We start from the raw sequence: 26,389 nt of genomic DNA on the forward strand, positions 1-26,389 counted from the left end.
CATGCATCAAAATCTCATTTTCTAATTTCTTAAAAGAAATTACAAAGAGTTCCTAAACCAGAAACAACATTATCTTAAAAATCTTGTGATATTTATAAATAACGCAATTTATTTTTAGAACCAAATCATTATTTTTAACAGAACAGTGGTATGTGAATACCACCATTATCAGCAAAAGACTTTTATTACCTACACGGATTTGAAATCTGTCGTATCCGAGTACTTTTGACAAGTTACGTCCATTTAGCTTGAGCTATGGTGGTAAATCATCTTGGCTATAATGGTATATATTTGTATGTGGTCATTTCATACTGGCATACATCTGGTTTCTAGCAGTTTGGTATAAGTTAAATTATTCTTAAGCAAAGTTAAATCATATACGCAAAACTGCTGGAGGTTTGGGAAATCTGTTCAACATCACCATCATTAAAACAGTGCAGAAAGTTATATTTTGTGTTAGGCCACTACTGTAAAAATGCTATTTTAATGATTTACCTATTTTAGCTCTGTAGTAGTTCAAACTATTTTTTCAAAACAAATTATTAAAAGGAAATTTTTACACAAATATTAGAAAATGTATGGGAGGTTTTATTTTTAGGTAGGATCAGTGCTTTAAAAAAGTTGAATAATCTGGGATGCTACCACATCCATCTTATATTAAAACTTCTATCATTTACAACAGATGAAAAGCTATGTATTTTTAAACACAATGCTTCATATTGTAGAGCCTGGGAATGAAACAAAACCACTTTTTTTTTTTTAGGCTAGTTTTTAATATCCAGAAAGTAGTACGTATTATACACATAGTTTTTGTAACCAGTATTTTCTATGTGCATCTGTAAATATATTTAAGTAGCATGATATTAATACGTGTACTACTTTTATGGAATGATTTATTTTACCAAGGTAGCAAATATGGTGTTGAAAGACAAAATAGAAATCAGAGTTTCGTGACCCTTTCTGAGCATAAGATGCAATTAAGGTGTCTGGAGCGACCTTCCCTTTGTGTTATATTATTTTAAAACAATGATTAAGGAGATGCTGTCAAAATTATTTATTTAGGTTCACAAGCAGAATTCACATGAAGCGCCAAAAAGCACAAGCAATATCTAGTTAATCCATTAGGTTACTTGGTCTCATACAATTATTTCACTTTCTTCATAAGCATTTTTCACTACAAAAACTTCAGCTGAGGTTCCAGTTACCACTATCAACTTTAAAGGGCCAATGTTCATCTTTTCTGAGAATATTATGCTTTTTTAATTAAGTTGACTTGTATCACCTCATTTTACTTTCAACATGACTACTATCAAAATTCCCAGAAGCAAATCCAGAAAAGAGGGACCTTTGTAAGTTTTCACCTAAGATACCATATTTCAGTGTTCTTCAATTGGCCTGATGCAATCTAACTAAACATCAACATTTACATTAAAGTTATATTTTCAGGGTTTATAACTTGCCTATGTAAAATCAGTCCTAAGATAACGTAGCTTAAGTAGTCTCATCTTTACATGTTTTTATTTTAATGGAATTAAAAGTCTCCTGAAATCCAAACTACAAAACAGCTAAAACAAATAAAAACAAAAGTTTGGGAGAAATGCGTTTCAACATTACAAACTTCAGCTGCTTTTTTTTTCTCATTGCATTGGCTTCTAACATGTAGCCTATAGATACAGGCTGTAATTAGAGTAACACATTTTAGAATATTACTATTTATCTTAAGGCAGATGCCTCAGGGAAGGAGTCTTGGTGTAAATATGAACTCAATACTACTAAAGCAAGATCAGGAAACACTTTAACTACAATATTATTTTTTTTTGAAGTAAGAGAACCATGGGCACTAAAAACACACTTAAACCTCTTAACATTGATCCAACTCCCTGTGCATTTCCACATCATTAAAAAAACAAACAAACAAACAATCAGGCAAACAATTTTAACAAGTTACAACTTCAGAGAAAAGAACCTTTTTATAGTGATAAGTCTCATATTTTTGCTTACAGCCCTATAGATGGTTCTATTTCAGCCGTTAAGATAAACTCACATGTATACTGCTCAGCCAGTTCAGCTTGGCTCCTTACAAGAATGTTTTGCAGACCATTTCTTCTCTATGATTAACCTTTAAACAAAGAAGAGAGAGACTACTAAACAAATAAACATCACTTTTTTTTTTTTTTTTTTTTTTTTTTGACCGCATTCCACCTTCCTGAGCAGAGCAGCACCACCTGCGGCCACTCCACCCGGCTCCCGGCAGGGAGAATGTTCTTTTTACCGTGTTTATAGTGGGGCGGGCACTTGGAGAGTTTCCCGTGCCCCGTCAGCGGCAGGTGACGGTCCCTGAGGGCCGGGCTGGGCCCGCACCTGTGCGCCCCGCCCCGAGCCGGGTACGGCCCCGCCCGGCTCTGCGGAGCCGCGGGGGTCAGTGTGTAGGGGCGGACGGGTGACTAGCACGGCGGCAGCCGGGATTCAGCGCCGCATACTTGTTACCTGGCTCCTGTTCCCCTCGCTGTTCTGCCCTCAGCTGCCGCGTCAGCTGCTGTCCCGGGCGCTGACAGGACCGCGGGCGGCGCCGGGCAGCGCGAGCCGGCGCCGGCACGTGCCGCTTTTGCTCCTGGCGCCCGGGGAGCGGCCGCGCGCCGGGTGCAGCAGCTCCCGCTGCGATAAAGCCCGTCCCAGCGCGCTGCCCCTGCCCGCCGTGCCGCCCGCCGGTCCCGCAGCCGCCGCAGGTAAGGGGCCGCGCACAGCCTCGCCTGCTCGGCCCAGCTCCGGGCTCGGCTCCTCTCCACCTTCCCCCGCTGGCATGCTCCCCGCCCGCTTGCAGCCTCCCAGCCCGACAGCGGGGCCGGGCTCGGGGCGGCGGTGTCGCGGGTCGCGCTGCTGCGCCGCAGGTGGGGAAGCCGGGGTGGTTTGCTGGGGTCGGCCCGGTGCGGCCGGGCAGCGGCGTGAGGTTCTGCTGGTGCCTCGGGAAGGTGCCTGAGGGTGGGTTTGGGTTTTGCCGTAGCCAAGAAAAGCGGTAGTACTGGGTCTCCCCGAGCTCTTGTGGTGGGTGCTGAGCCTTTTGGCTGGTGCGGCGTTTGGTCTTGAGCGAATTTCGTCCAAGCTTCTGGGAGTTTTGTTTGGTCTCTTGTACGTTTGGCATCAGCTGTGTAACTTCATTGTATTTCAACTTTGATGTGAGATGTCTGAAACTTCTGATTCCAAGATAATCTAGTGAATTAAACGTATATCCTCTGTTGCCGTAGAGTATGCTTATTCACTGGTCTTCTTAGAGAAAAGCAGTGATGTGAGGGAGGGCACATCAGAGTTCAAAATACTAGCTCGTTGAAATGGGAAAATGCTTTTGTGTTATTTTAGTGATGCCTTATTGAGTAGGTGCAAAACCTTAGAGAAGACTTTTTTTGTTGTGGTTTTGGGGTTTTTTGTTTTACAGCAGTTCTGTTTTCTCTGGAAAATAGTTTTGGTTAGCAATTTTTTTTTTTTTTTTTTTTTGAGACTTCCTCGGATTACAAACTTAATGGCTCACTTAAAGCCTTGTGATGTTCCTATGGTGATTACTTTTCTAGTTAATGCTAGGAACAGTAGTAGCGTTTTGTTAATATTTAATGAAATTTTAGCATGTCAATAATGTCACTAGTACAGAACTATGATCTTTTGGGAAAACTCGTTGCAAAAATGGCTGTTCAGGTGAGCTAGTTCTGCCCCAAAGTTTGTGTCACTTGGTAGGATAAATGTGTGACAAGAGCAGGTTTATCTCATTAAAAATCCTGCAGTGTTAAAATTAGAAGTTTATTGTAGCAAAATGCGCAATCCATGCATTGCAAGGCATTGAATCAGTTTTGGACTTTGCTTCTGCTTCATACTAAACAGTGTCTTTTTACTTCAGCAGATTTGACTGTGTATATATAATAAATTGTTCTGGGTTGTTTACACTAAACAGTTTCACGCCCCATAACGAAAACACTGCATAGAGGCCTATTTCGTAATTAAAGAGTGTTCAAATAGCAAAATGGAAAAATGAGGAGTTCTTGTCAGAGTTTGGAAATCTTACTATGATGCAATTGATTACACCACTGATTAGCGAGTATTACATCACTATCCCAAAACCAATGGCTAATGATATGTTCTAGTTATTTTATTTCCAGCATCTGATTCCAATTTTGTTTATTATTTCAACATTCCAGAGTACAGTGTAGCTGAGTCAAAAAGTCACCTCTCTGATTGACTTTTTTAATCTTAAATGAGTTCAAGGTCACTTAAGGAAGACAGAATGCGGGACTTAAAACTTTGGTGTGTATTTACTGCCTCTCAGTTTGAGTGGGGTTTTTTTTAAGTTTTTGTTGTTGTTGTTTGTGTGGGTGTGGGTTTTTTTGTTTGGGTTTTTTTTGTTTGTTTGGTTTGGTTCTTTTAGGTTTCATGTGTCTTGACCTTACCAGATATCTTTTCTGCTAAAGCAGTGTAAACAAGAACTAATTCTGTAGTCTTAATTATGGCTAGCTCTCTACAGAATCTGTGGTATTTCATAAAAATGAAAGTTGATCAAAGCTCTTGTAGATTACATGTGATTTTTCCTTGTATCTAAGGGAAGTCTTGACACAGACTTAAAATTTATTACTCTCTATGCTTTCCAAGTTATGTAGGCCATAAACTTGGATTTGACACCACTTTAGTAGACCCTTTGATTCATGTGGGATTATGTCGGGATCATCGACTCTTTAAAGGACATAAATGTGTCTCTGCTCAAGAGACACTTTATAATTAAGAAAATGTAGGGAGCTGTCTCTTTACTAGTATAAGGAATCAGCACTTTCTTACGTAGAAAACTTTTTTTCAGTAAAGGTGGGCGTAACTTAATTTATATAAAACTAAAGTTAAAAACTGTCTTTAGGTCAGTAAGGTGCAATTTGGTAGATATCAAACTTACATTCTGCGGAATCTGATGGCCCTTTCTGTTATGTGTGCTTTCCTGTAAGAATTGATGAGTGAGTGTCCTAAGACCTGATTAAAACCCTACTTCAGCAAAGCATTTCACCATTTGAATGAGTACCTCCACTGAAGGTGACTTAAGTGATACTGTTTGAATGCTTAAGGCTTTAGAAGTGGCAAATAATCCACATATATGTAGTTCTGTGTAGTGCTTAAGTAACATTTCATTTCCTGTAGATAACTATTCTTGTAGCTCATAGGACATTCAGACATTATTTTTCAGGCATTAAAAACAAATGCAGTTGTTTTTTCTTTAAACAGGTCTTGTATGGCTCCAAACACACTTGTATAATGTATTTCTTTTTCAAGTAAACTTTGTATGTATACAGGATCCTTTATGTATGTGACTTAAAACCAAGTTAGCTAGCTCACATGCATTAATTGTTGTCTAACATGGTTAAACAGCTATTAGATCATTGACTATTGTTGTTGAAGCATTTGATGACAGTGAAAGGAAGTGGGAATTTATATTTTTGCACACATTGTTAATTTTTCTATTTAGCAAAAAAGCATCTCGTGACACTTTTTCCAGCAAGCTTAAAATAATGTAGCAGCTTATGTGGTAAAACTAACTTCAAGGAGGTGAAGATTATTTTACTGTACCTTATGACAGTGTGTAATGCACAAGTGTTCTGCGTTGTTGATGTTTTCACTGCCCCATTTTCCAGCTTAGGTGCAACATAAACTATTTTAATTAATATTGTGTCACCAAAAGGTTTTGAGATGGCCAATTGAATTCTGCGAAGATAGAGTCTTTTGATGAAAACATATCTTTATTGATTGTAGAAGAAGAAAATCATTCTTAAAATGAAATCCAGAGAAAAATCATATCCCTCAGAGAAAATTTCTGAGTGGCAGGCTGAGATTAACATCATAAAATTGAATTTGTGCTGCAAACCTTTGATGTAATCAGCAGCTGGGAGATGGTGTTGCCCTTACTGTGCTCCTTCTGATTGTGGTGAATTATTGTGTGGAATGAAATAAGTGTTTCTTGTGTCACTCGTTCAAGAAATACAAACAAGGTATTACTAGGTGGTTCTTGCTAGTTAAAATGGGTTGTATTGATTCCTGGTCCCAGACTCTTGCTCCCTTGGACTGCAAAAGCATTTTGTTCACACCCCGGGGGAGACCTGGGTGTCACTCAACAGTGCCTCCTCCAGCCGATTGGAGTGTAGCCCTGACAGGTCTTGAGGGAAATTCCATTAAATCTTAAACTGGAAGTGCAGCGGCAGGCAGACAGGATCCCCAGGATGGAGCTGCAAAAGGCAAAGTGGAGGAAAAGGTGTGGAATGCTGAGAGTTCTGGCAGAATGTATTAAAGCGTGAGGAAGTGGGACATACAATAGAAATGTTGGTTGCTGGAGTATTTTACTTGTTGCCCATTATGTGATTAGATATATTAACTAAAATATTCGAAATATGAAAATAGTTTTGCTGCTGGACCCACAGAGAGCAGGCTGCATTGTATAAAGAAGCCAATTATTAATTCTCTTCTACAATATGCTAAATACGAACTAGCTTTTAATTATATTTTTAAAAATCCCTTGATAAACCTTTAAACGTTGTAGTTTTTGCTATTAATGACTTCAAATGTCTTTTTGTTACTTTTGTCTCTTCTTGCTGTATTTAGTGTAATTTCTTTGGTTATTCCCTTTTCATTTACCTAGCCTCGTATATCATTTTTTTCCTACATTACATACCCTGCCTCCTCCCCTGCAGTTTCTATATCTCCATTCTATTTCCATTTCTCTGTTAAGCATCTTCCTCAGCATTGTGTTTCTCTTTTCTAATTTATTCCATTGCTTTCACCGATACAAATGTGTGTGTACCCTGTTGCTTCAGAAGTTACAAGGTATTGTTGACCTGTATTTCAGATTCATGGACACAATAGGCTTCTGAATAGCAACTTGTATAAATAGCAAATCTGTGAGCAGCATCATGAGCATCAATGTGGTACATTTGCAGGCGTACAAAGACAGCACTATGTCACTTCTGTATCTTTAGATTACTTTTATCAAGTATTTTGTAAATGCAATATGTTTTAGTATTTATGCCTCTTACATGGACTTGCTATATATTGTGGACAGTGGGTGAATATAATTGTTTGGTTCTGGAAAGGTGGTATCTTTGCTGATTACCAGCGATAATATACAACACCTTTAAGGAGAATGCAACATTTACATCATAAAGTAAATTGAGAAAGTTGTGAGAACAGTATAGAATGGATCAGTAGACTGCAAGTCAAAGCTATTTTTAAGGAAAACAATTAGCTTTTTAGTAATAGTACAAAAATATTGATAGAACTTTTATTTTCTTATGTAGACAGCAAGAGAGAATATGCGGGATAAAGCCAAAGACTGGACAGGAATAGGAGAATGAGATAGGTTAGGAACACACAAACCTTAGGAATTTTTTGTGGAAACCTACCGTGTCTGCCTAAAATTTAGTTTTGAGCACTTTATTACAATGATATATCAAAAGGGGTGTATGTAGGGAGTAGTCATTTTACTTGGCCATCAAGAATATTGAAGCCTCGGCAAACAGAATTTGGCTGGACTGAAGAGACATATGCTGCTTTTATGAAACTGTCAATAATTGTTTTTAATAGTTTTGGCCCATCTATCCTGGTTTGGATGGGTTTTGTTAGTTTCCCTTCCCCCCCAATATTTGTGTTTTTAGTCCAATACAATTAAATGCTACTAATCTCGTAACATTTTCAGGTCTGTAAGTGAATTTGTGCATTTTTTGTGCCTGCATCAGTTACCACACATTTAACTGGACTTTGAAACAGCTGATGTTTTATTGTTTGTTTAAGATGCATGGGAAAAATGAAATAAGTATGAATGTAAATTCAGAAAAGGCAGATTTGCTGTTACCTGTAGAGTGATCTTCTGTTGTACAAAGTCTTTTCTCCTTCTATAAATCAACTATAAATTCCTATTTGGTAGCTTTTGTTATGGGCTGTAGCTATGAGACAGAAGTTTCCATCACAACTGGTGTTTTATTGTGTGAACTGTTTGCAATTAGGCCTCTGGGAAGTTCAGTTCCTAGTTTTAAGGACCTTCATGTATGTGAGAACTGGTGAATTATGAAGTAATTTAAAAATCAGAATATTTATTTTCATTATTAAGAAATGTGATTCTTATAACGGTAGGTAATAGTTTAATATTGTTCAGGTTGTTTTATATTAGAAAGCTTCCTTATGCTTTTGAGCAAACTCTGCGTGTAAATGCAAGGACCAAAAGGGAGCGTGAGCTGCTGACTTCAGTGAGGGCAAAACAGAACCCGGGTTTTCCACTTCAGATCCCAGTGAGCACAGAGGCACGCGTGCTCCTAGCACCTCAGCAGCTCTTCCATTCTAACCTACATATTCCCAAACCAAAATAATTAGGATTATAATTTTTACGTTGAGAAAATGCAGCACGGGGATGTGTGCCTGTTGTTAAGCAGTAATTATGTGACAGTGATTAGAAGGTCTGAGATGACCCTAATAGAGAAGCTGACAAATTTTTTTTTGTTTTTAAAGGTCAATAGAGCAGGGAGAGTCAATATATGCTTACTATATTGGAATTAGGGCTCTGTGAGGAAAGCACGTGTTGAGTTATGATGGCACCGTTTCTTTATTATCTGACCTTTTTCGTTCTACTCAGTTCATGACCAGTCCCAGTCAAGAAAACAGAGTGATGAGGAAAAGCCCTGGCAGTACTGTGTGCTTAGAAAGGCATTCAAGGTCAGACCTCTTGCTCTCTGGCCCCTTAAAGCTTTCAACTAGACTTTTAAATACCTCATGGCTTCTGTAGAATAAAAGATGTTGTACTCAGCTTTTCAAATGAAACTTTAATACTATACAAATGATCCAAAGTTGCTAAAGTAGCACAGCCAAAGTATTTGCAGCTGTGCAAATTGGGGTCATTTTCCATGTTAACAGAGGTTTGTGGTGTGGTTTTGGTATGAAAAGTGTTTGTAGAACTAGAGAGAGGATGGTGGTGATGTGGCGAGTTAGTAGTGGGATGAACTGGTACGGTTTTAACTAAGAACATGGAATTTTTTTTTACATTCATGAGGGAGTTGTTTTTGGCAGTGTGATTGTAAGGGCAGGAGAAACAAAGAAGTTTATTAGGCTTTAAGCAGGGAAAAATGGGAAGTAGGTCTGAGGAACTTGATTTAAAGTTGAATTACGGGTTAATACTGTGAATCAGACATGCTTGAGTGGGCAGAGCTGGAGGAATTCGACATGTGCTGATAAGCTACGTGCAGTTCAGATGTGCCTTGGGCAATATTTGACTTTGTGGAAACAGTTTTTACCTTTTTTAAAGGAACAGTCTGATAAATGTGTTGATTTTATTTTAAAAAAGTTTGCTTGAGGTGCCATCAGCATCATTAAATAACTTTGATAAAGCTTTGGTTGTCAGACAAAATGTAGGTATAGGCATGCGAGTATGCAATATTTCTGGGGAAGTCATGGTATTCTTAGAAGCAAAACTTTCATGCAAAATACTTGTGCATCAAAATATCTTAATCCAAAAGAAAGGTTAACCAAGAAGCAAGAGAAGAAAAAGTTAAGGACTTGCATTAATACAGAAGTTCATATGCCTTCTGTTTTTTATTTCTCTTATGCTTCAGTTATAATACAAAAGAAAAAATACAAAATGTTCTTGTAACATTTCAGTCTAAATTAATTCTCTTATGTAACCGATGTTTTGTCCATAGTAGTAGTAGCAGTTTATTAATTCATGGTGCTCATGGAGATCTAAAATAAATGTGTGCAAATAGATCATGTATATATTAGCAAATTCTATCAATTTGTTTAGTTCTTAACTTCTGTTGATTGTCTGAGCTCTCTGTTAGTCATCACTTGCTCAGCAGTAGGTCTTCTGCTAAGAATATTGATCTTGATTCTATGCTGCTTTTACAAGAAAACGTAATTTATGACTTCATATTCAGTGCAGTACAAACCTGAATTCTGCTGCCTTATGGTGTTTTACACTAATTGAACACTCCCATGGCACAAGTATAAATGACTACATGATACGCAAGAAAAAGCATTTTAAAGACCCAGGATTTGGTTTATCAAACTGTTAACTTGTCAGCCATGATTTTATAAGCCCTATGAAAGTGGTGGATTTTCTTTGCTTAGCTGATACCTAAAAATGTATCATTAGAGTTTGGCTAGAACAACTTTAATTTCAGGGCATAAACTGGAAGATAAGAAGACTTCAGTGTTCACCAGTAAGCATAATACTTCATATGAGTAGAGACTTAAAAAAATACATTTTAGAGAAGTCAAATTCTAAAGCTGAGATAAAGAACATGTCTCAGTATTTTGTAATATGCCCACAAAGAGCTTTAAAATGAAACTAAATGTCATTTAGCCTAAGAAACTCTTGACCTCAATTAGTTTTCTCTTAGATTCCTCTTCCTCTGCCTTTGTTCTAGCCGAGGTTGTATGGCAGGACCTTGATAGTCTGCCATACCAGTCTTTTCAGCCTTTTTTCTCAGTAGCTGAGCCTTTCATCTCATGTCCTTGTCAGGAATCAAGACCATTCCTCTGCTTTTGTGTCACTTAATGCTTTTATTAGTAGTAACGAAGATACCTCTCCTCGTTGCCCTTGCTTTCAGCTGTTACTATGCTGGATTTAGTGATGGTTTATATTACAGTTTCTTTAAACAAATCTTAAAAGGCGGCTTCTGTGCTGTTTCTGTCCTGTGGTGTTTTCTGAATTATCCCGGGAACTGTTCTACATGTCACTTTGCAGCACTCCTGTATCGCTTCCTTTGGCTGGCTGTTACCTGCTGCTGTGCCTTTTCTGCTACCCAATTCCTGTCTGTTCTCACAAGATTTCAGATTTACTGTCATGTGTTTTAGCTGACCTTTCCCAACTGCACTGTTTCAGGACCTCTTTACTGACACCTGTTTCATTTTAAATATCTTTGCTAAGGATGCACTACAGGCTGTGTTGTCTACCCTTTCTCCAGGACAAATAGAAGCACACCTTCTTTGGAAGCTGAGTTTTGCTTAGTGGCTGCAAAGCAGCTGCTCTGAGTTATCTCTTCAATGGTATTATTGCTGTTTGGATAAAAAGTAGGTGTCATGCAATATTTTGAGAACAATAATTAAAAGATTTGTTTATTTAAGTGACCTTAGACAATGGTGCATCTGAAGAGCTTAAAATCTGTTTCTTCTTTTTCACTTGTGCTTGGGAATAACGTGTTGATGTGTACAAACATTTCTGATGCTGCTCAGTATCTCTTGGCTGTCTGTCCATTGCCTGCATGCTGGCAATAGTCAAAACTGCCCTCAGTAAAATTTAAGAGAATTTCTGTTTTCGGAGGAGTCGCTTCAAAGGCACAAGTCAACTTCATGCCGTTTTCTATCCCTGGCAAAGTTAGAAGCAGGTAATAATCTTCTGTCATTTTCTCTGGAAAGCTGAAAGGGACAGGAGGTAAACAGAGGCTTTGGAAGCATCTGTATAGGCTTTCTGGAAAAACGAGAGAGAAGAAACATCATAGGATACAGGGAAAGAGTTCTGGAGGCTGTTATATACTCAATTTAATAATTTGAGAATTTTGATACAGCCGACTTGTATATATGGGAATTGTTTACATTTGGGCTAAAGTAGACACTGGCAGCGTAGTGTAAGGGTCTTTCGTGTAAAGGCACTCATGCTAAAGATATTGTTCATCTGTGTCTGTTTTTAGCAAACAACTTTTTTACCTAAGTTGACCCAAAGACGACATATTTGTTGGGTGTGTTACTAGGTCACCTGAAAAAAATCTTAACAGGATATTAATCAATTTTTGTAGGCAAGTTGACTATTTAATTGCCAAATTATTTATAGTCAGATACTGTTTTTTCATTTTGAAGGTATCATTGGGAATACTCTAGACATTTATGAACATGGGAATTTGAACAGCAAACTGTGACAAAAGGCTTGTGCAGTGGCTGAGCAGTGTTCTCAAAGATTTTGTTTGAAGCAAAACAAGTACCGAATGCAACTAGCAAGCAGAGGAGGTTTTGAAAGGAGCAGGCATCAAATTTAAAAACAAGTGAAATACAACATTTTTAATAAGGAGGATTTGAGGATATTTTGTAAGTACTGGCATTTGAACAGACACTGAAATATTTTCCTGGAAATGCAGTTCCTAAAAAAATCTATATCGAACTAGCTAGTGACCGGCAGTCATCTTGCACAATTCCATTAAATCAACTTTTTGCTGTTGTGACTATAATCTATTATATGAGAAATTTTTTTTGGACAAGGGGCTCATGAGTTGAGCAATAGAAAGAGTCTGTTCCTTCTCCCTGTTGCCCAGGTTGTAACTGTCCCTCCACCTTTCTTTTGGGTCTTATCTCTAGGAGATGCTGCTGAATGGTTGAGGGTAAAGTGCTTTGCTGACCTGGGCCTTGTTTCTGTCTTCATCCCTGACCCACCACCTATTCTCTCCTTCCAGCCCTGTTACCTTCTCCTCTCACCTTATCCTCTTGGGAAGCACAGACCCTGACACCCTGCTCTCGTGCCAGCTCCACGCTCCAGTAGTTCAGCACTGAGAATGAGCAGCACCGCTGGTTGGAGGGAATGTGGGGGCATGGTGTGCTCCACCAGCCAAAATTGGGAAGACAGAGTGACATGGGCCCATCAGAGCTAAGCTAGGTTGTGTGGGGCACCATATGACTGTTGCGGATATTTCAGTATTGTGATAGTACTGGTCCCTGGTAACTCTGGTCCTGTTTGATACTGTCTAGGTCTAAAATAGTGACACATCATTGTCCTGCTGTATATTTAAGCTATTAGTGGATAGCTATCTTAAAGTGTTAGCATGATGTTGGCAGCAGCTAGAAGATTTTTCAATGCCTCATCGCCTTTTTTGCAGCAGTATTTTGTAGCTTCCTTTTTCAGATGCTGATTAAATTGCCCCCCTTTTTTTAGTTGGTTTTTTATTTTATATTTCATGTCACTTACAATCATTGTGATTTGTTTCTCTTTTCAGGTTCCGACTATGAAGGTATCAGTACAGGCTGTGGCAGTGTGGGGGAAAACGGCTCCCTCTCACAGCATCACTGCTATTATGATTACAGATGACCAGCAGACTATAGTTACAGGAAGTCAAGAAGGACAAATATGTCTCTGGGATCTTTCATCAGAATTAAAGGTTTGTGTCCACTTGTGTTACAAGTCTGCCAAAAAGACAGATTGGAGTTTTATCTTTTATTATTAAAAATGGGATTATCCAGACTTGCACTTAGATTAAATTTTAAAGATAATATGATATTTGTTATAGGAAAATCATGAAGCAAAAAGTGTTGAAGTGGCTATATGAGCAACCAGTTCGGAAAATTTTTCACAGATTATCATGACCTATGAATTATAATTTGAGATTGTGTGTTGTGAGTAATGACAGCAAGTAAACATACACAATTATCATGATTCTTCTCTTGTAAAGTATTTTCTTTTTTTTTTAATCAATTCCTGAGCATGGCCTGTCATTTAGGGAAAAAATATGTATTTATAAAACTGGAGCTCTCTACTGGGTTAACAATGGAAAAGTTTATAGAAAGATGGAAGAAGAAAGATGAAATATTTATTTTTTGTATAATTAAGCTGCAAACCTCCTGACATATTATTGCTATTGCTTTGACTATTTATTTTCATAGAATAGAAGAGAGTCAAAGTGGTTCCAATTTTTTACTCTGCGTTCCTAGAACTGTGATTCTGTTGTTCTTGGATTTGACTGCCCCATTTGTGCTCAAATATAGCTTGAAACTTTAGTTTGCATTTTTATAGGGCTACCTTTTCCCATTAAAATATTTGCATGCAGTGAAGCTAACCAAAGGGATTACTTTAAACACATTGTATGAAACACATGCCTCAGAGCTTTCCTATATCAGTTCCCTACTTCACTCTGCCACTTCTGCTCCATGCTATAGGATGAAGGCCAGAGATATCCTGCACATTGCCTGTTTTAGAACATTTGTTGCTCTATAAGTTCTTCACAAGGTGCAATTTTTAGACTACAGTGAATATAAAGACTGTACTTTATGCAAACTACATAATCCATCAACATCTCTTTACATTCCAGAAAAGTAACTGAAGAATATAAGAATATGAAGCCAATTGACAATTACTCATTAATAATAACATCTACAAGTAGCATTCTCTAGCTTTTAGATCTGTGTAGTTTATACAGAAAATATTGTTTAAGTTAAACCATTGTATTGTTCTCCTAGATTTCCTCTAAAGAAATGCTCTTTGGCCATACTGCTTCTGTAACTTGTTTGGCAAAAGCAAGAGAGTTTGAGAAACAGCCATATGTAGTAAGTGCTACTGAAAATGGGTAGGTAACTAAATATTCAATTATTAATTTCTTAAATCATGAAATGTATGGCAGATGTAGGCCGGATTCTGCATTTGACAGAATGTTTTTAATCCATTTCTTCCATGATATGAAAAGGATAGCAGCTACTTAGGATAATGACTGTTACTTATATATGGTAGTCTAACTAAGAGCTCATCTCTTGGACAGCAGTAGAGTTTGGCAGATTCAGATATCTGGTTAGTAGTCAGGAGAACTAATTGTTCAGAGGGTCAGCTGGGCCCCATTCAAATAGAGAATAACTGGCTATGGGAGTGAATCAACAGATTGAGAAGCATTTTAATATCATGGTGCTTTTTTCTTGTTCCTTCCGGAGCTCAGTCTTGAGAATTGAATCAGTACAAGAGGCTGATGTACTCTGATCCAGGTTATGCTTACTTCGTGAATATGTACAGAAGCACTGAAAAGACTGCCTTTGAATAAAAGGCCTATATGTTCCTTGTCTTGGTTTTAATGACTTGCTATTTTGAAGTACATCCTTTTAGAGGCTCCTGACCTTGCAGCTTTTCTCCTATGCGTTTGCTGTGACTTGGCCCATCGCTTGACTCAAACTAATTTTTGCATTTGTGCTATGTTACCATTCAAGAGGTTTTTTTTTTTCTCTCTGAATATTTGCTTATCTTTTCAGCTGGGGTCTGAAGCTCATCTGTTCAGGATTCCAGTTGTCGAAAGGAAGAAGCTAGCCCAAACTACTTAAGGGCTTTCCTTAATTTGTCTTAATGCTATTCTCCTCATTTTGGCTTCATCTTTTAAAAGTAGCAGGAGAGCTCTGAAAACCTCTTCCCATGAAGAATTCCTGTCAATTGCCCTTTTTCAAGCTACACATTCCAGCACCTTAAGGCTACTACTTTCTCACTGAGGAGCTTGTTTATCTTTTCCACCTGCTAGTAGCATCTCTATCTGATTCTTGCACTGAACCATAAGTATACAAGAAAGGGATGACTTGAACAAACTAGTTCAGGCTTCTTAATATTTGAAGGTTAGACTGCCCCACTGGAACAATCATTGTATACAGTTCTGGTTGTTATATGTGGAAAGGAGGGTGAGAAGTCTACAGAAGTAGTTTTGTATTGGCCTCCTACATTTCTACTCGGGTTCAGAGGTGAAACTGTTTTTTTCTTAATTCTGAAGTTCTGTTAGTGCAGTGCTGTTTCCAGATCATACTGGGAGAAAAGATACTGTATTTCCAAAAAGATTCGGTGAAAAGCATTAAGAAACAAATGAGGTTTTTGCTATAGATACACCATGCAGAATGATGTTCACATCCTAATGGTTCTGCCTCTGAAGGGATCAGCGGGCATGCTTGGAATATGTATAGGTAGGACTGGGTAGTCTTCTGGCCCCTTCAACCATTCACTTTTACCAAATTACTGTTGTCTTCTCATCTGTATTACATAAGGGCAAAGCATCCATCACTGATCTCTGGAAGACTGCAACATGGAGTTGAGATAATTACAAATAGGAAGCCTCATCTTCAGGAGATGCAGGGTTTGTCGCACTGTGTTTTCTGGCTTGTGAATCATTCACTTCTTCTGTCATTTTCAAGCTTTCGTCTCCTTGTATTGAGGGTGGAGGAAGTGCTATGGAGCATGATACTTTTCTCCCCATCCCACTTCAGAATCTCTTAAGTGGTCATGTAGCTGACTTATCCCAGAAGGATGAGTATTGAGCAGCATTTTTGTACTTTTTATATGGAAATCTATAAATTAATCCATAATGATTCAGAAGTTCTGACTGATGTCCTGTGCATGCACACTGCATGTACTATAGGACAGATTTATCTATGTGTGGTATCATTCGCTCTGTGTTAGTACACATGGTAAATTAAGTACAACACACAGAAGCTGAAGTTATATTCTGATCTCTTTTGTACATGTTTGCATGTATGTACCAAATTTAATGCCTTGGCTATGTTACTTTATTGTCATTCTGATATAAACAAGGAGAAGTGCTCTGCCTTGAAATGTTTAGCAAACAGCATAAGCATTCTGTTTAACTTGACTTTTGGTGTGTCAGCTGTGATGCTACAATACAGACGTATAGATTTCACTGCTCTTAATCAGCCGAAAAATATAAATCAAGTAATATTTTTAGATTATCATAAAATGTCAAAGTATGTAGATTAAAATGCAAATCACTAAGTAATATTTCTGATATAAAATATTTTTTCCCAAGGTGTTCTTTAAGCCCTCATGTAGAAAATGTCTTAGAATATAATCTCCAAAATCCTAAAATGATTGTTTCAACTGTGGAAATATTGCTTGCTGGTTAAATAAAATCTAAAAGCATCAAAGTTTAACACTTGGTTGCTGAGCTATGAAAACACACCTCATACAACATCAATTACAACATTTAATTTGATTGTGTTCCTGTTGTACTCCATTCCTGTAGCATGTTGAATAATGTAGAGACGAAGACGACTGGCTAATGTGTCTTTCTCGAATGTTAACCTTAATTGAAATTAAGTGTAGCTAGGATGTTGCCTGGGCATTTAGGTTGTCGAGTGTGCAGTGTCAGTACAGATTTCAAGAACAGCCTCGTGGTGGCACTGTTTCTTCTTAACAGAAGATGTGGTTCCCTTCAAGAACTGAAGTCTGAGACAGAAGATGCATTATGTTTTTCAAAACGTGTGGTTCAAGTTCACTGAAATGAATCATTTTCCAGGAGGATGTAGTTCCAGCGACAGATAGTTACAGTGATGTGTTGACGAGCTGTAATGGCAGTATACCTACAATTTGTTGTAGACCAGAGCTGGCCTTAAAGTCAGGTTTGCTGCAAGGCAGCAGGGTGTAATTACCAAAACAAAAAGAAACAGATACTGTATGTCATCCCCTGCTAATGACCACAATGTTTTCTTACCCAGTAATCTGTAACAAAAAGCCACATAGATGACCAGACTGCACTTAAGTACAGCACTAAAGAAAAACTTGGTGGCACAAAATTATTCCAGCCAATTGAGTGGAAATGACAGAGAATAATATAAAGTTATCTTTGGCAGGGAAATGTGTGTTTGGAATGTCACTAGTGGACAGTGCATTGAGAACGCAAAGCTTCCTTATAGGCATACAGCAATCCATGTAAGTATAGCAACTTTTCGTGGAATATCTCTGTTCATTACAAGAGGAATTTTGCTTTATTAACACGGTATTTTCCAGAAACATACAATTTTAAATGTATAGCTCTAACATACTAAATAGTAGAAACCCCCCCCCTGTTGCAATATAAGTAGGTTTATACCTGCTGTTTTTCCTTTTTTTACTTCCTTCTAATAAAAGAACTGAGACTTTTATGTTCTTCTGAACTCCTTAATCAGATCAAACTGATTCTTTTTAAGCTGCAGGTGTTTGGAATGCAGTATCAATTAACTTACTGTGAAGTTTGGGCACTGGGAAGCAAAATGATACTTTCTTAATCTTTATTCTTGTCCTGTGATAAAATTGCATGGAAACTTCACATTTAATGTTGGCTTTTTGATGACATATTTTAGAGATACAAGCAGTCTAGCCACACATTGTGAGACAGCCTACTGAAGATCTTATTTTAAACGTTTGAAAGGTTTTGATGCCTAACTGCTGACCTCCAAAAGACTGCTCTGCTCCACTTCCAAAAATACACTTTCATTCATTGCAGAACTGGGGACAGATCCCTTATTTTCAGAGGCCAAATTGCTTTAAATATTACTTCAGATAATTTCAAGTGTCTGCTTTGAACTCTGTCCAGGTACACTAAGTGTCTACATGTTGGAGTGTGGGAGTGAGTTTGAAATACGTGTGTGTAAATGATTGAGGACCCCAGCATGGATGGATTTGATTCAGAGAGATGGCTTATTTCTGGCTATGTTAGTAGAAGAAGAGCTCAGGGCTCCTAGGTTAATGAAAATGCTGGTTTTGTTCAGTGAGGAAGTTTAGGGTGGAACTAATCCCCCAAAGGATGGAAGTCTGAGACCTCATATGACTCAAACTATGGCCAAATTCAGAATCCAAGTGTTTTAAAGTTTCCAGAAGAAACACTATTCTTTTGTGACGCTGTTTTGGTTGACATGATGACTTCATGCACAGTTGTTACAGGGAAGAGAAAAAGCTTGGGTAAATTACCAAATAAAAATATAGAAGAATAACTTCTAAATAATCTATGCTTGCATGTGTCATTATATATGTAAGCATAGACTGTTAAGAAATTATTCTTCTATGGTTTTTGTTTATATGTTTAAAGCATACGTGCTCTTTTTGCATATATATGTACACACACAAAATACAATGCCTCAATTATAATGTAATAAAGGTGCGATATGATCTGCTTTATGGTTTTGCTTAATTGGATTTTAATAGTTAAAGGTATGGAGGAGTTCTGCAGAGAAGCAAACAGAGCTGCATTGTGGAGATCAGAGGCAGAATCTTCACTCTTATCCTTCAAGCGGGAGAAGCAGATACTTTTAGAAAGTTGTTACTTCTCTATTAGAAATGAGTTAAGTCTAATTTTGGTTAGACAATGATTTTTGTTCTTTAACTTGGGCAAGATGACTAAAGGAAAATAGGAACATCTAACAGGAAAATTTTCTTAGGAAACAATAAATGTCACTAGGAGGGGAAAGTATTCTTAATATGCAACCTTCAGATATTTATAATAAATTGATTGGGTTTTTGGTGAAGGCTTTTGGGGGGTTGGGTTTTTTGTTGTGATTTTGTTGTTGTTGTTGTTGTGGGTGGTGGTGTTCCATGGGGAATGATTGCTTGTGGCATACCTGAGAAAGTATAATTTCCCACAATGTTATTGTCTAGGAGGTTTAGTGCACTCTTGATTTTTGAGAACATTGCTGAAAATTGTTGCTTTATTTTTAGTTAATGTTTCAGTAGGCTTTAATTAAACTATTAATGTGTCTGGTCTAGGAGGTTCCTTTTGTTCAGCCTAGATGATTCAGCTAGAAGTGGCAGATGTCAAGCAGTGCAAACTGAATATTTGCCATTTGAAATGAAGTTTTAGCACCCGGGTCAGCTCTTAACCATTTGTGGATCTTAACCAGTGTGGGATTTTCTCAGAGGACTAACTGTACAAATCTTCAAGCCTAATTTAAGAGTAACAGTAATTACAAATGGTTCCTGCTGCTAAGCATTTCTGCCTCTGATCATTCATAATATCTGTGGTGATACTTATCCTATTCCCAGTTACTTATGCTTCTTTTGTTTTCAGCCTTCAATTAGTTAACTGATAGACCAACAATTATTATCTAAGCAAAACAGAACGTACAGAGAACTTGCAGTAAATGTGGCACAAATTTGTTGGTCTTGCTGATATTTATCTGCTACATGATTGTTCCCTTTACTTTAGGGATAGTATTTACTTGTAAATTCCGTTTGAGGTGGCTGCTTATGCATTTATAGCAATTAACTCACAGACAGATATTACACAAAATGCAAATGTCTTTACACATATAAAATGCTTTGCAAAAAAGAAATCTTCATAGTCACTCTGCACATCTGTCATCTCTGTTCCTTAATACTTTGCTATGTGTCTGGTTTTTTTCTTTATATGATTCTTGAGAAAGAATAAATCTGAACACTAGGACATTTAGTGTGGTCATGAAGATTATCTCAGGGAGTAGAAATTCTTCCTGAAAAAGAATGAAAAATTCATTATGAATCTTCTGATGAGGTCTCTTGGAGAAATAAGACCCAAACCGTTTAGCAATTTATAATGAAAATTAACACAAATTAACACTAATGAAAACTAACAACTGCCAAAAATCCTAACATTTGGGTAGGGCAGATACTGATTTCAGTACAAAGGACCTCTAAACTGTATGCCTATAAAAAATGTTATAAATGCATATGAAATGCTTGTGTCACTAGCAAAATTGTGTGTGCTCTCACATATGCAGTAGTGTTTTACTAATGCTACAAATGTTGATTACAATTCCAAGTATGACATACTTAATGTGAAAAATGTGTGTACATTTGTGTAGCTCTGTATGCTGACTCTTCTTTCCTCTTGTACAGTATTACCATTGCTCGTTCCGAATGACAGGTGAAGGCTGGCTGCTTTGTTGTGGAGAATATCAAGATGTCCTTATTATCGACGCTAAGACTTTGAGTGTTCTTCACACTTTATTGTCATCACAGTCTTCTGATTGGATAAATTGTATGTGTATTGTACACTCTGCAAGAATTCAAGGTATACATTTTGAATGTACTTATGTAGGCCAATTAAATCGTGATAAAATATGCCTGTGTAAATAGTATAGTCCTACTAGATTTAATATCTAATTGTGTTTTACAGAGCTGTTATGTAAAAGATGTTAACATTTCACTGACAGCATGTAAGAAGGTTTTTTTAAATACTTCTAATGTTGGTGATGTTTCATTTAATATGTTTCTTAAAGAGAAAAACAAGCAGACTCTACACTGGTTGTACACACCTCATTTCTTGGATATAAGTACTGATTAGTTATGTAATATCAGGGAAATTAAAGGCACAAACCCACTATTCTATATCTCCTATTGAAATGTATCTGATTGGACAAAATAATTATTCACTACTTGCTTGCATGTTTTGTATTTTTGCATACTAATGTAAAATTAACATTTCATCTAAACAGTGTCCTGCAGAATCTTTGTTTTAGTGCTGTATAGAACATCAGTGTCTATGCCAAGGTTCTCTTTTAGTGTTAGGCACTGTTTGAACTCTGTTTCAATTTTACTATCTTACTGTTAACTTTTCACAGAAGACTCATTGGTTGCAGTCTCAATAACGGGAGTTCTTAAAGTGTGGGACTTATCTTCATCTTTGAATAGCATACAGGTCAGTTTGAGGTGTGAAATGGTGATTTGAACGATAACGTGAACTCAGTAATATTCTCAAGGAAAGGATACGTTAAAGCAGAATATGAATGAATTTGAATCTTCTGGATATGTATTAAACAGTATTGATTAATTTTGTCACAAAATTCTGAAAGCGCACCCTTTTAAACTCAAGGCTCTTTAAAATTGGCCTGCGTACTTCCTCTTCACCCTTGTTACTGTCTTCAAAATGGTCTTTTAGACTTTGTTTTCCTCTTTTTGCCTCTCACAATGCTGTCTTTGCTTGGAAAACACTCATTTTCACTTGCTTATTCTGTGCAACTTTTCTGTATTATTTTCAGCAGTGGTCACTTGGCGTGCACAAGCATTAGAATTGGAATTCAGTGTTTTGTGTTTGAATACAACTCAGAGCTAGATTCACAAAGAGATTTCACTATTACAGCTAAGTATTATGAATCGTCAACAGAAATAGCAAAATGCCGACAGTCTTCTCTGAACGTCCGTAATATGTTACTGCCTTGCTCAACAAATTGCAGAGCTTGATGTGACACTATTTGTTAATGGGCAGAATCAGGCCCCTCAGGAGAGTCTGTCAAGTTTGATACCATACCACTGTTTTTGTGATCTGTGTTTGGTTTATCTGCAATGTTTTGGAGGAGTCTTCAGCATTCATTCCCTGGGTAAAAAATACTGTCATGCTCTAGAAATTCTGGGGACTATAACAGCTGATAACAGACATCAGGGAAGGATGTATAGTATGGTGCCATCCTTTTACTGCCTGGGCCATCCTTTTGTGAAGGGAGGAGTGCAGAGTTAGTAACAATCCAGCTACTTCATATATTAAAGAGCAGTATTGTAATGAATGTTATTAGATTTGATTGGAATTAATTGGAGCTGCACAGTGTAGTGAGAAAATGGTTTGCAGTTTGATAGCCATGATTCCATAACCAACATATGCCTCCTTTGAGAGGTTTTGATACTGGTGATATCTTTCAAAACAGGAAAAAAAAATCAGTTTTCAGTTATTTAATCAATAATTAATAAAATTAATTCCAATATATTAATTTTGAGCATGATGGCTTTTAAGTCTGATATTCACATGAAAAGGATGAAAAGACACTTTTTTTTAAAACCATCTGTACACTCAGCAATACAAAGCTAAGAAAATGCATTACTTTTCTACTGCTTCTTATAGGTGTTAAGTTCAAACAAGGCAACACCATACATCTCGGACTGTCCTGGTTGCCACGAGGATGAGTGGGAAAGCAAAATATCCATGAGCTGTTCTGAATTTGATACTGTCAGTTTATAGGTTGTTGTAGCCATTTTTTGGCTGAAGAATACTTAGCAGATATTCATTGCACCAGGTGCTATCTGTGACCTGCCTTTAATCCTTCTCCATATTTATTATCACTTCTTCAAGTGAGATCAAGGTCTGAGCCATGCTGAATATCTTCTGCTTACATGGTGCTTATGAACCTTGCTGTCTTCCTATCTGACTTTTAATTAAGAATTATATGTTGCTTTGCATTTTGAAAGTGTATTTGAACAAAATTATTTTCTGTGGTTTCTTTCTATCCTAAAAGTAAAAGCTCAGATGGCATTTTTTTTTTTCCTTCTGTGCCGTAAAGGAGAGACAAAGTGTGTGCGAGAAGGAGTCAAAATCTCTGGAATGTATAAATTGTCAAGCAGTACGGTTTTGTACTTACACAGAAAGGCTCCTTCTAGTTGTGTCCTCCACATGCTGGCAGGTACATTATGAAGCATTATACCTTCTTTTAAACTTTGTTAATTTTGAAAAGCTAATGTGATTTTTACATGCAGATACTTGTTTTTCTCATCAGCTTAAAGAAAAAGTGTTCACTAATTTTCAGATATAATAGTGTGCTGTATCCCTTCTCTGCTTATCTCAACTGCATGACTGAAATGAAGTGTTTGTTTTTTATTGATGTATTTCTGTTTTAAAAGTTTAACATGAAATTGGCTGGGTAGAACAGAGTTTACTTTGAGTATTAGTCAGTTTTAGAGCACTGTGTGCATTATAATCCCCGCCAGAGTATGTATCAAAAGGAGACAAAGATACACAAAAACTATTTAAGTATGACAGAAATAATTGCAGTTGGCAAGTCCTTGGTACGCAGGGGCCTTTGTTCCATCAAGGCAAATAGCCTGGGTTCCACTTATAGAAGCCAGCAAAACTAAAGACCCCAGACTATGTAACTTGTAGCTGTAAGAAAATAATTGCACCATGTAGTTACTTTAACTGTTGTTATTTTATTTTAAATTTTAGTTGTTTTTTTGTGTGGGTGGTTGTTTGGTTGGTTGGTTTTTTACAATAAAGTATTTCTTTTTCTCAGTGTTTTAATGTTCCTTTTGAAATAATCCTGAGCTGTTAGTGCAACAGATGTACTTGATCCAAACGCCATTGCTGATGGAGGGTAGGGGGGTGGAAGTTTCAAATACACCTCAGTCAACTTGGAATGATACAGTTGTAAGGTATCCCTGAGACTTCTCTTGGGCTATTTAAAAAAGTCTGTACAAAAGCAATTATAAAGAAATGCTATATATAGAATGGATAGACTTTTCATGGAAAAAAAAAAATCTGTGTAATGTGCATTGTTTTCTATTAATTTCTAAAATGTTTTTCCACAAGAGGTCCATGTTTCTTGTAATACCTGCATTATGCATTTGAACACATATATTTTACTCCTTAAAGTAGTGTTATAGATACCTAAGTCATGTTTGATTTTCAACTTCCATGTTTCAATCAGTATATAGCTTTAAAATAAAAGATGATGATGACCTTACTGCTTAATTATAAAAGTATGTGATGTGTAGCACTGGAGAGATGCACATGTGTGTTTAAAGTGGCTCCTTAACGCACTTCTATAGTAATGAAAATAGAGAGCAAATTAGCTAGAAATTAGCTAATTAATCAATATTAGCTTCAAATATTTTGTAGAAATTCTCATTCTGAAATGTTTCCTCACTCTGCTGGTGTAAGTTGTAAAAAATGTAGCTATGAATGTTCTCTCCGTGAGGCCACTAGTAATGTGAACAAGCAGACAATATCCTAGATTGCCCTAGTTATACCCCTCTTTTGAGTTAAAATGGGAAGGGCAGAGGAAGCAAACAAATTGTATGATTTTTATTTTTTTTTACCAGTGCTAGAAATGCAAGAGAGAAAAATTATTGCAAGCAAAGGGGAATATGTGTTCTTTGCTTTCAATTAATTTGCAAAAAAGAAAAATCTCTTGCTCCCCAGAGAAGAAAAAAAAATTTGCTTTGATATGTGCTGTGATCACGGCAGCAGCTCATCTTTTGAACACTACAGACATAAGCATTTATAGCTTCAAAGTCTTCAATGTCATATTTATGTGTTAAATTCATTACCTAGCTTTCTACAAGAAATTAATAGCCCAGTAAATATTAATTATGAATGCAAGGCAAAACAAAGCAAATCCTATCCAAATACCCCTAATATAGCAGAAGACTCTAATGCTGCTTTTTGTAGTTGTCAGTTTCTTCAAAGCAGATAGTTTGATTTTTGACTTCGCAGTAGTTGATAGTATGAAAACTGCTTTGGCCTTAAAAAACGTAGTCAAACTACAAACAGTCAAGGTAATGTTCTACTTACTGATCCAGTGCCCCAGATCAGCTTGAATTAAAATGAATATGCCAATACTGTTTATATATATATAAAAAACCATATATATGTACAATTTTTTTTTTCTGCCTCTGAGCTTAGGTCTATGATTATTGTGATTTCTCCTTGCTTTGTACTGAGTTCTGTAAAAGTGGTCAGTGCTTTACTGGTGGAGAAGTACTAGCAGCTTACAGACTTATCATCTGGACAGAAGATGGCCACAGTTACATCTACCAGCTGCTGAACAGGTGGGCTCAGATGGGAAATTCACACAAAAAGTTCAGGTACAAGATGAACTTTGGGAGGTTTATTATGGAAAATCTCTGCATGTTGCAAATGATCAAAAACGAGAACAAAACCAGTTTGGCACTCAAAGATTTACCCTGAGTTTGACAGCCCTCAGTCTTTGTTTGACACAGCAGGGAACACAGGAATAAGATTAGCCATGTAGAACTTGGGCAGCTGGTGCTGCAGTTTCAAAAAGTCGCTTGTAATTACTTATTCGGTAACTTTTAATTGAACTTGTGAATCTTGGATGTTACTGTTGTGCTTTCTGAAAAATATTACTTTCAAAAGCTTGCCTTTTTTTTCTTTTTCCAAATTACGCAGTGGGCTTTCTAAAAGCATATATCCTGCTGATGCGAAGGTGCTGAAAGAAACTGTTTATCCTCACTTACTGTGCTTTACTGGTGTGAAGGAAAATAAGGTAAATTCACAAATGTTTGCAGTGAGCTTGAAAAGTTCATTCATTATTTGTTTGCGGTAACCTGAATGATCCCTAAAGAATTGTAGTATTCATCAAAAGATTTAATTGTGCTGTGAAAAAAATGAGTAAGATTTATCCCTTAATTTTGAAATTTTTACTTACTAACTTGGAGATGCTTATGGCATATTTTTGTCTTAAATTCTAGCAATATTTTTCGTGAGGGGGAAAAAATCATTTATTTTCAGCTGTAGATAAAAAAACCCACTTCAATAATTAGCCTAATTTTAGCAAAAAGGGGAGAGCTTTTTAAAGTTGGTCTAAAATAGCTTTAGAAGCTTTTAATTTGAAATCCGTAAAAAAAAAAAAAAAAATTAAAAAACCCAACCCACAAGCTAAATGAAAGCAAGTTGCTTAGTTCTCGTTTTATTAAGAAATGTATGCATGTTTCAGTGCAACTACATAAGCAGATTGTTTCCTGTATGTGTCTCTTCAAAATGGAAGGGGTTTGAATCTGTGCCATTTTATCCAGAGCACGGTTATCCTGATCCTTCAGAGGCGTAATCACATGCCTGACTTTCTTACACTGTGGGCAGACTCCCAGTACCCGCCGTGCATAAAATGAGATACGTGTGACTCTGTTCAGAGCTGTGGTCTCTGCTTGAAGAAGCCTCTATGGTTAAGAGGAAGCTGAAAAAGTAGGTGATATTTATACTTCTGATTGAGAACTCAGTTTAGCAGAGCATGTCGCACCAATTTCCAATTTAGAAGTTACTGCTTAGATGAAGTAGCTCAAGTGGACCCCAGCTATGTTGGAAAACCTGCATCTTGACTCACTTTTTGAGTAGTGCTTTGTGTGACCACAAAGAAATAGATAAGGAAAAACAGTTGA

The 26,389-nt window shown here is 37.0% G+C and overlaps 1 protein-coding gene across 1 annotated transcript in view; it reads left to right on the top strand.

The window, feature by feature from the left end:
• The first annotated feature begins 12,980 nt into the window (after positions 1 to 12,980).
• The window catches only part of WDR72 (WD repeat domain 72), a 104,206-nt gene continuing 90,797 nt past the window's right edge, over positions 12,981 to 26,389 (top strand). The window contains exons 1-8 of the mRNA XM_065641875.1: positions 12,981 to 13,133; positions 14,209 to 14,315; positions 17,353 to 17,431; positions 20,348 to 20,522; positions 21,073 to 21,149; positions 22,780 to 22,899; positions 24,897 to 25,042; positions 25,404 to 25,500. Of these exons, the coding sequence (XP_065497947.1) occupies positions 12,981 to 13,133; positions 14,209 to 14,315; positions 17,353 to 17,431; positions 20,348 to 20,522; positions 21,073 to 21,149; positions 22,780 to 22,899; positions 24,897 to 25,042; positions 25,404 to 25,500 (954 nt within the window). The remainder of the gene's footprint in view (positions 13,134 to 14,208; positions 14,316 to 17,352; positions 17,432 to 20,347; positions 20,523 to 21,072; positions 21,150 to 22,779; positions 22,900 to 24,896; positions 25,043 to 25,403; positions 25,501 to 26,389) is intronic.

This window comes from Caloenas nicobarica, chromosome 10 (assembly GCF_036013445.1).
Source record: "Caloenas nicobarica isolate bCalNic1 chromosome 10, bCalNic1.hap1, whole genome shotgun sequence".
NCBI lineage: Eukaryota > Metazoa > Chordata > Aves > Columbiformes > Columbidae > Caloenas > Caloenas nicobarica.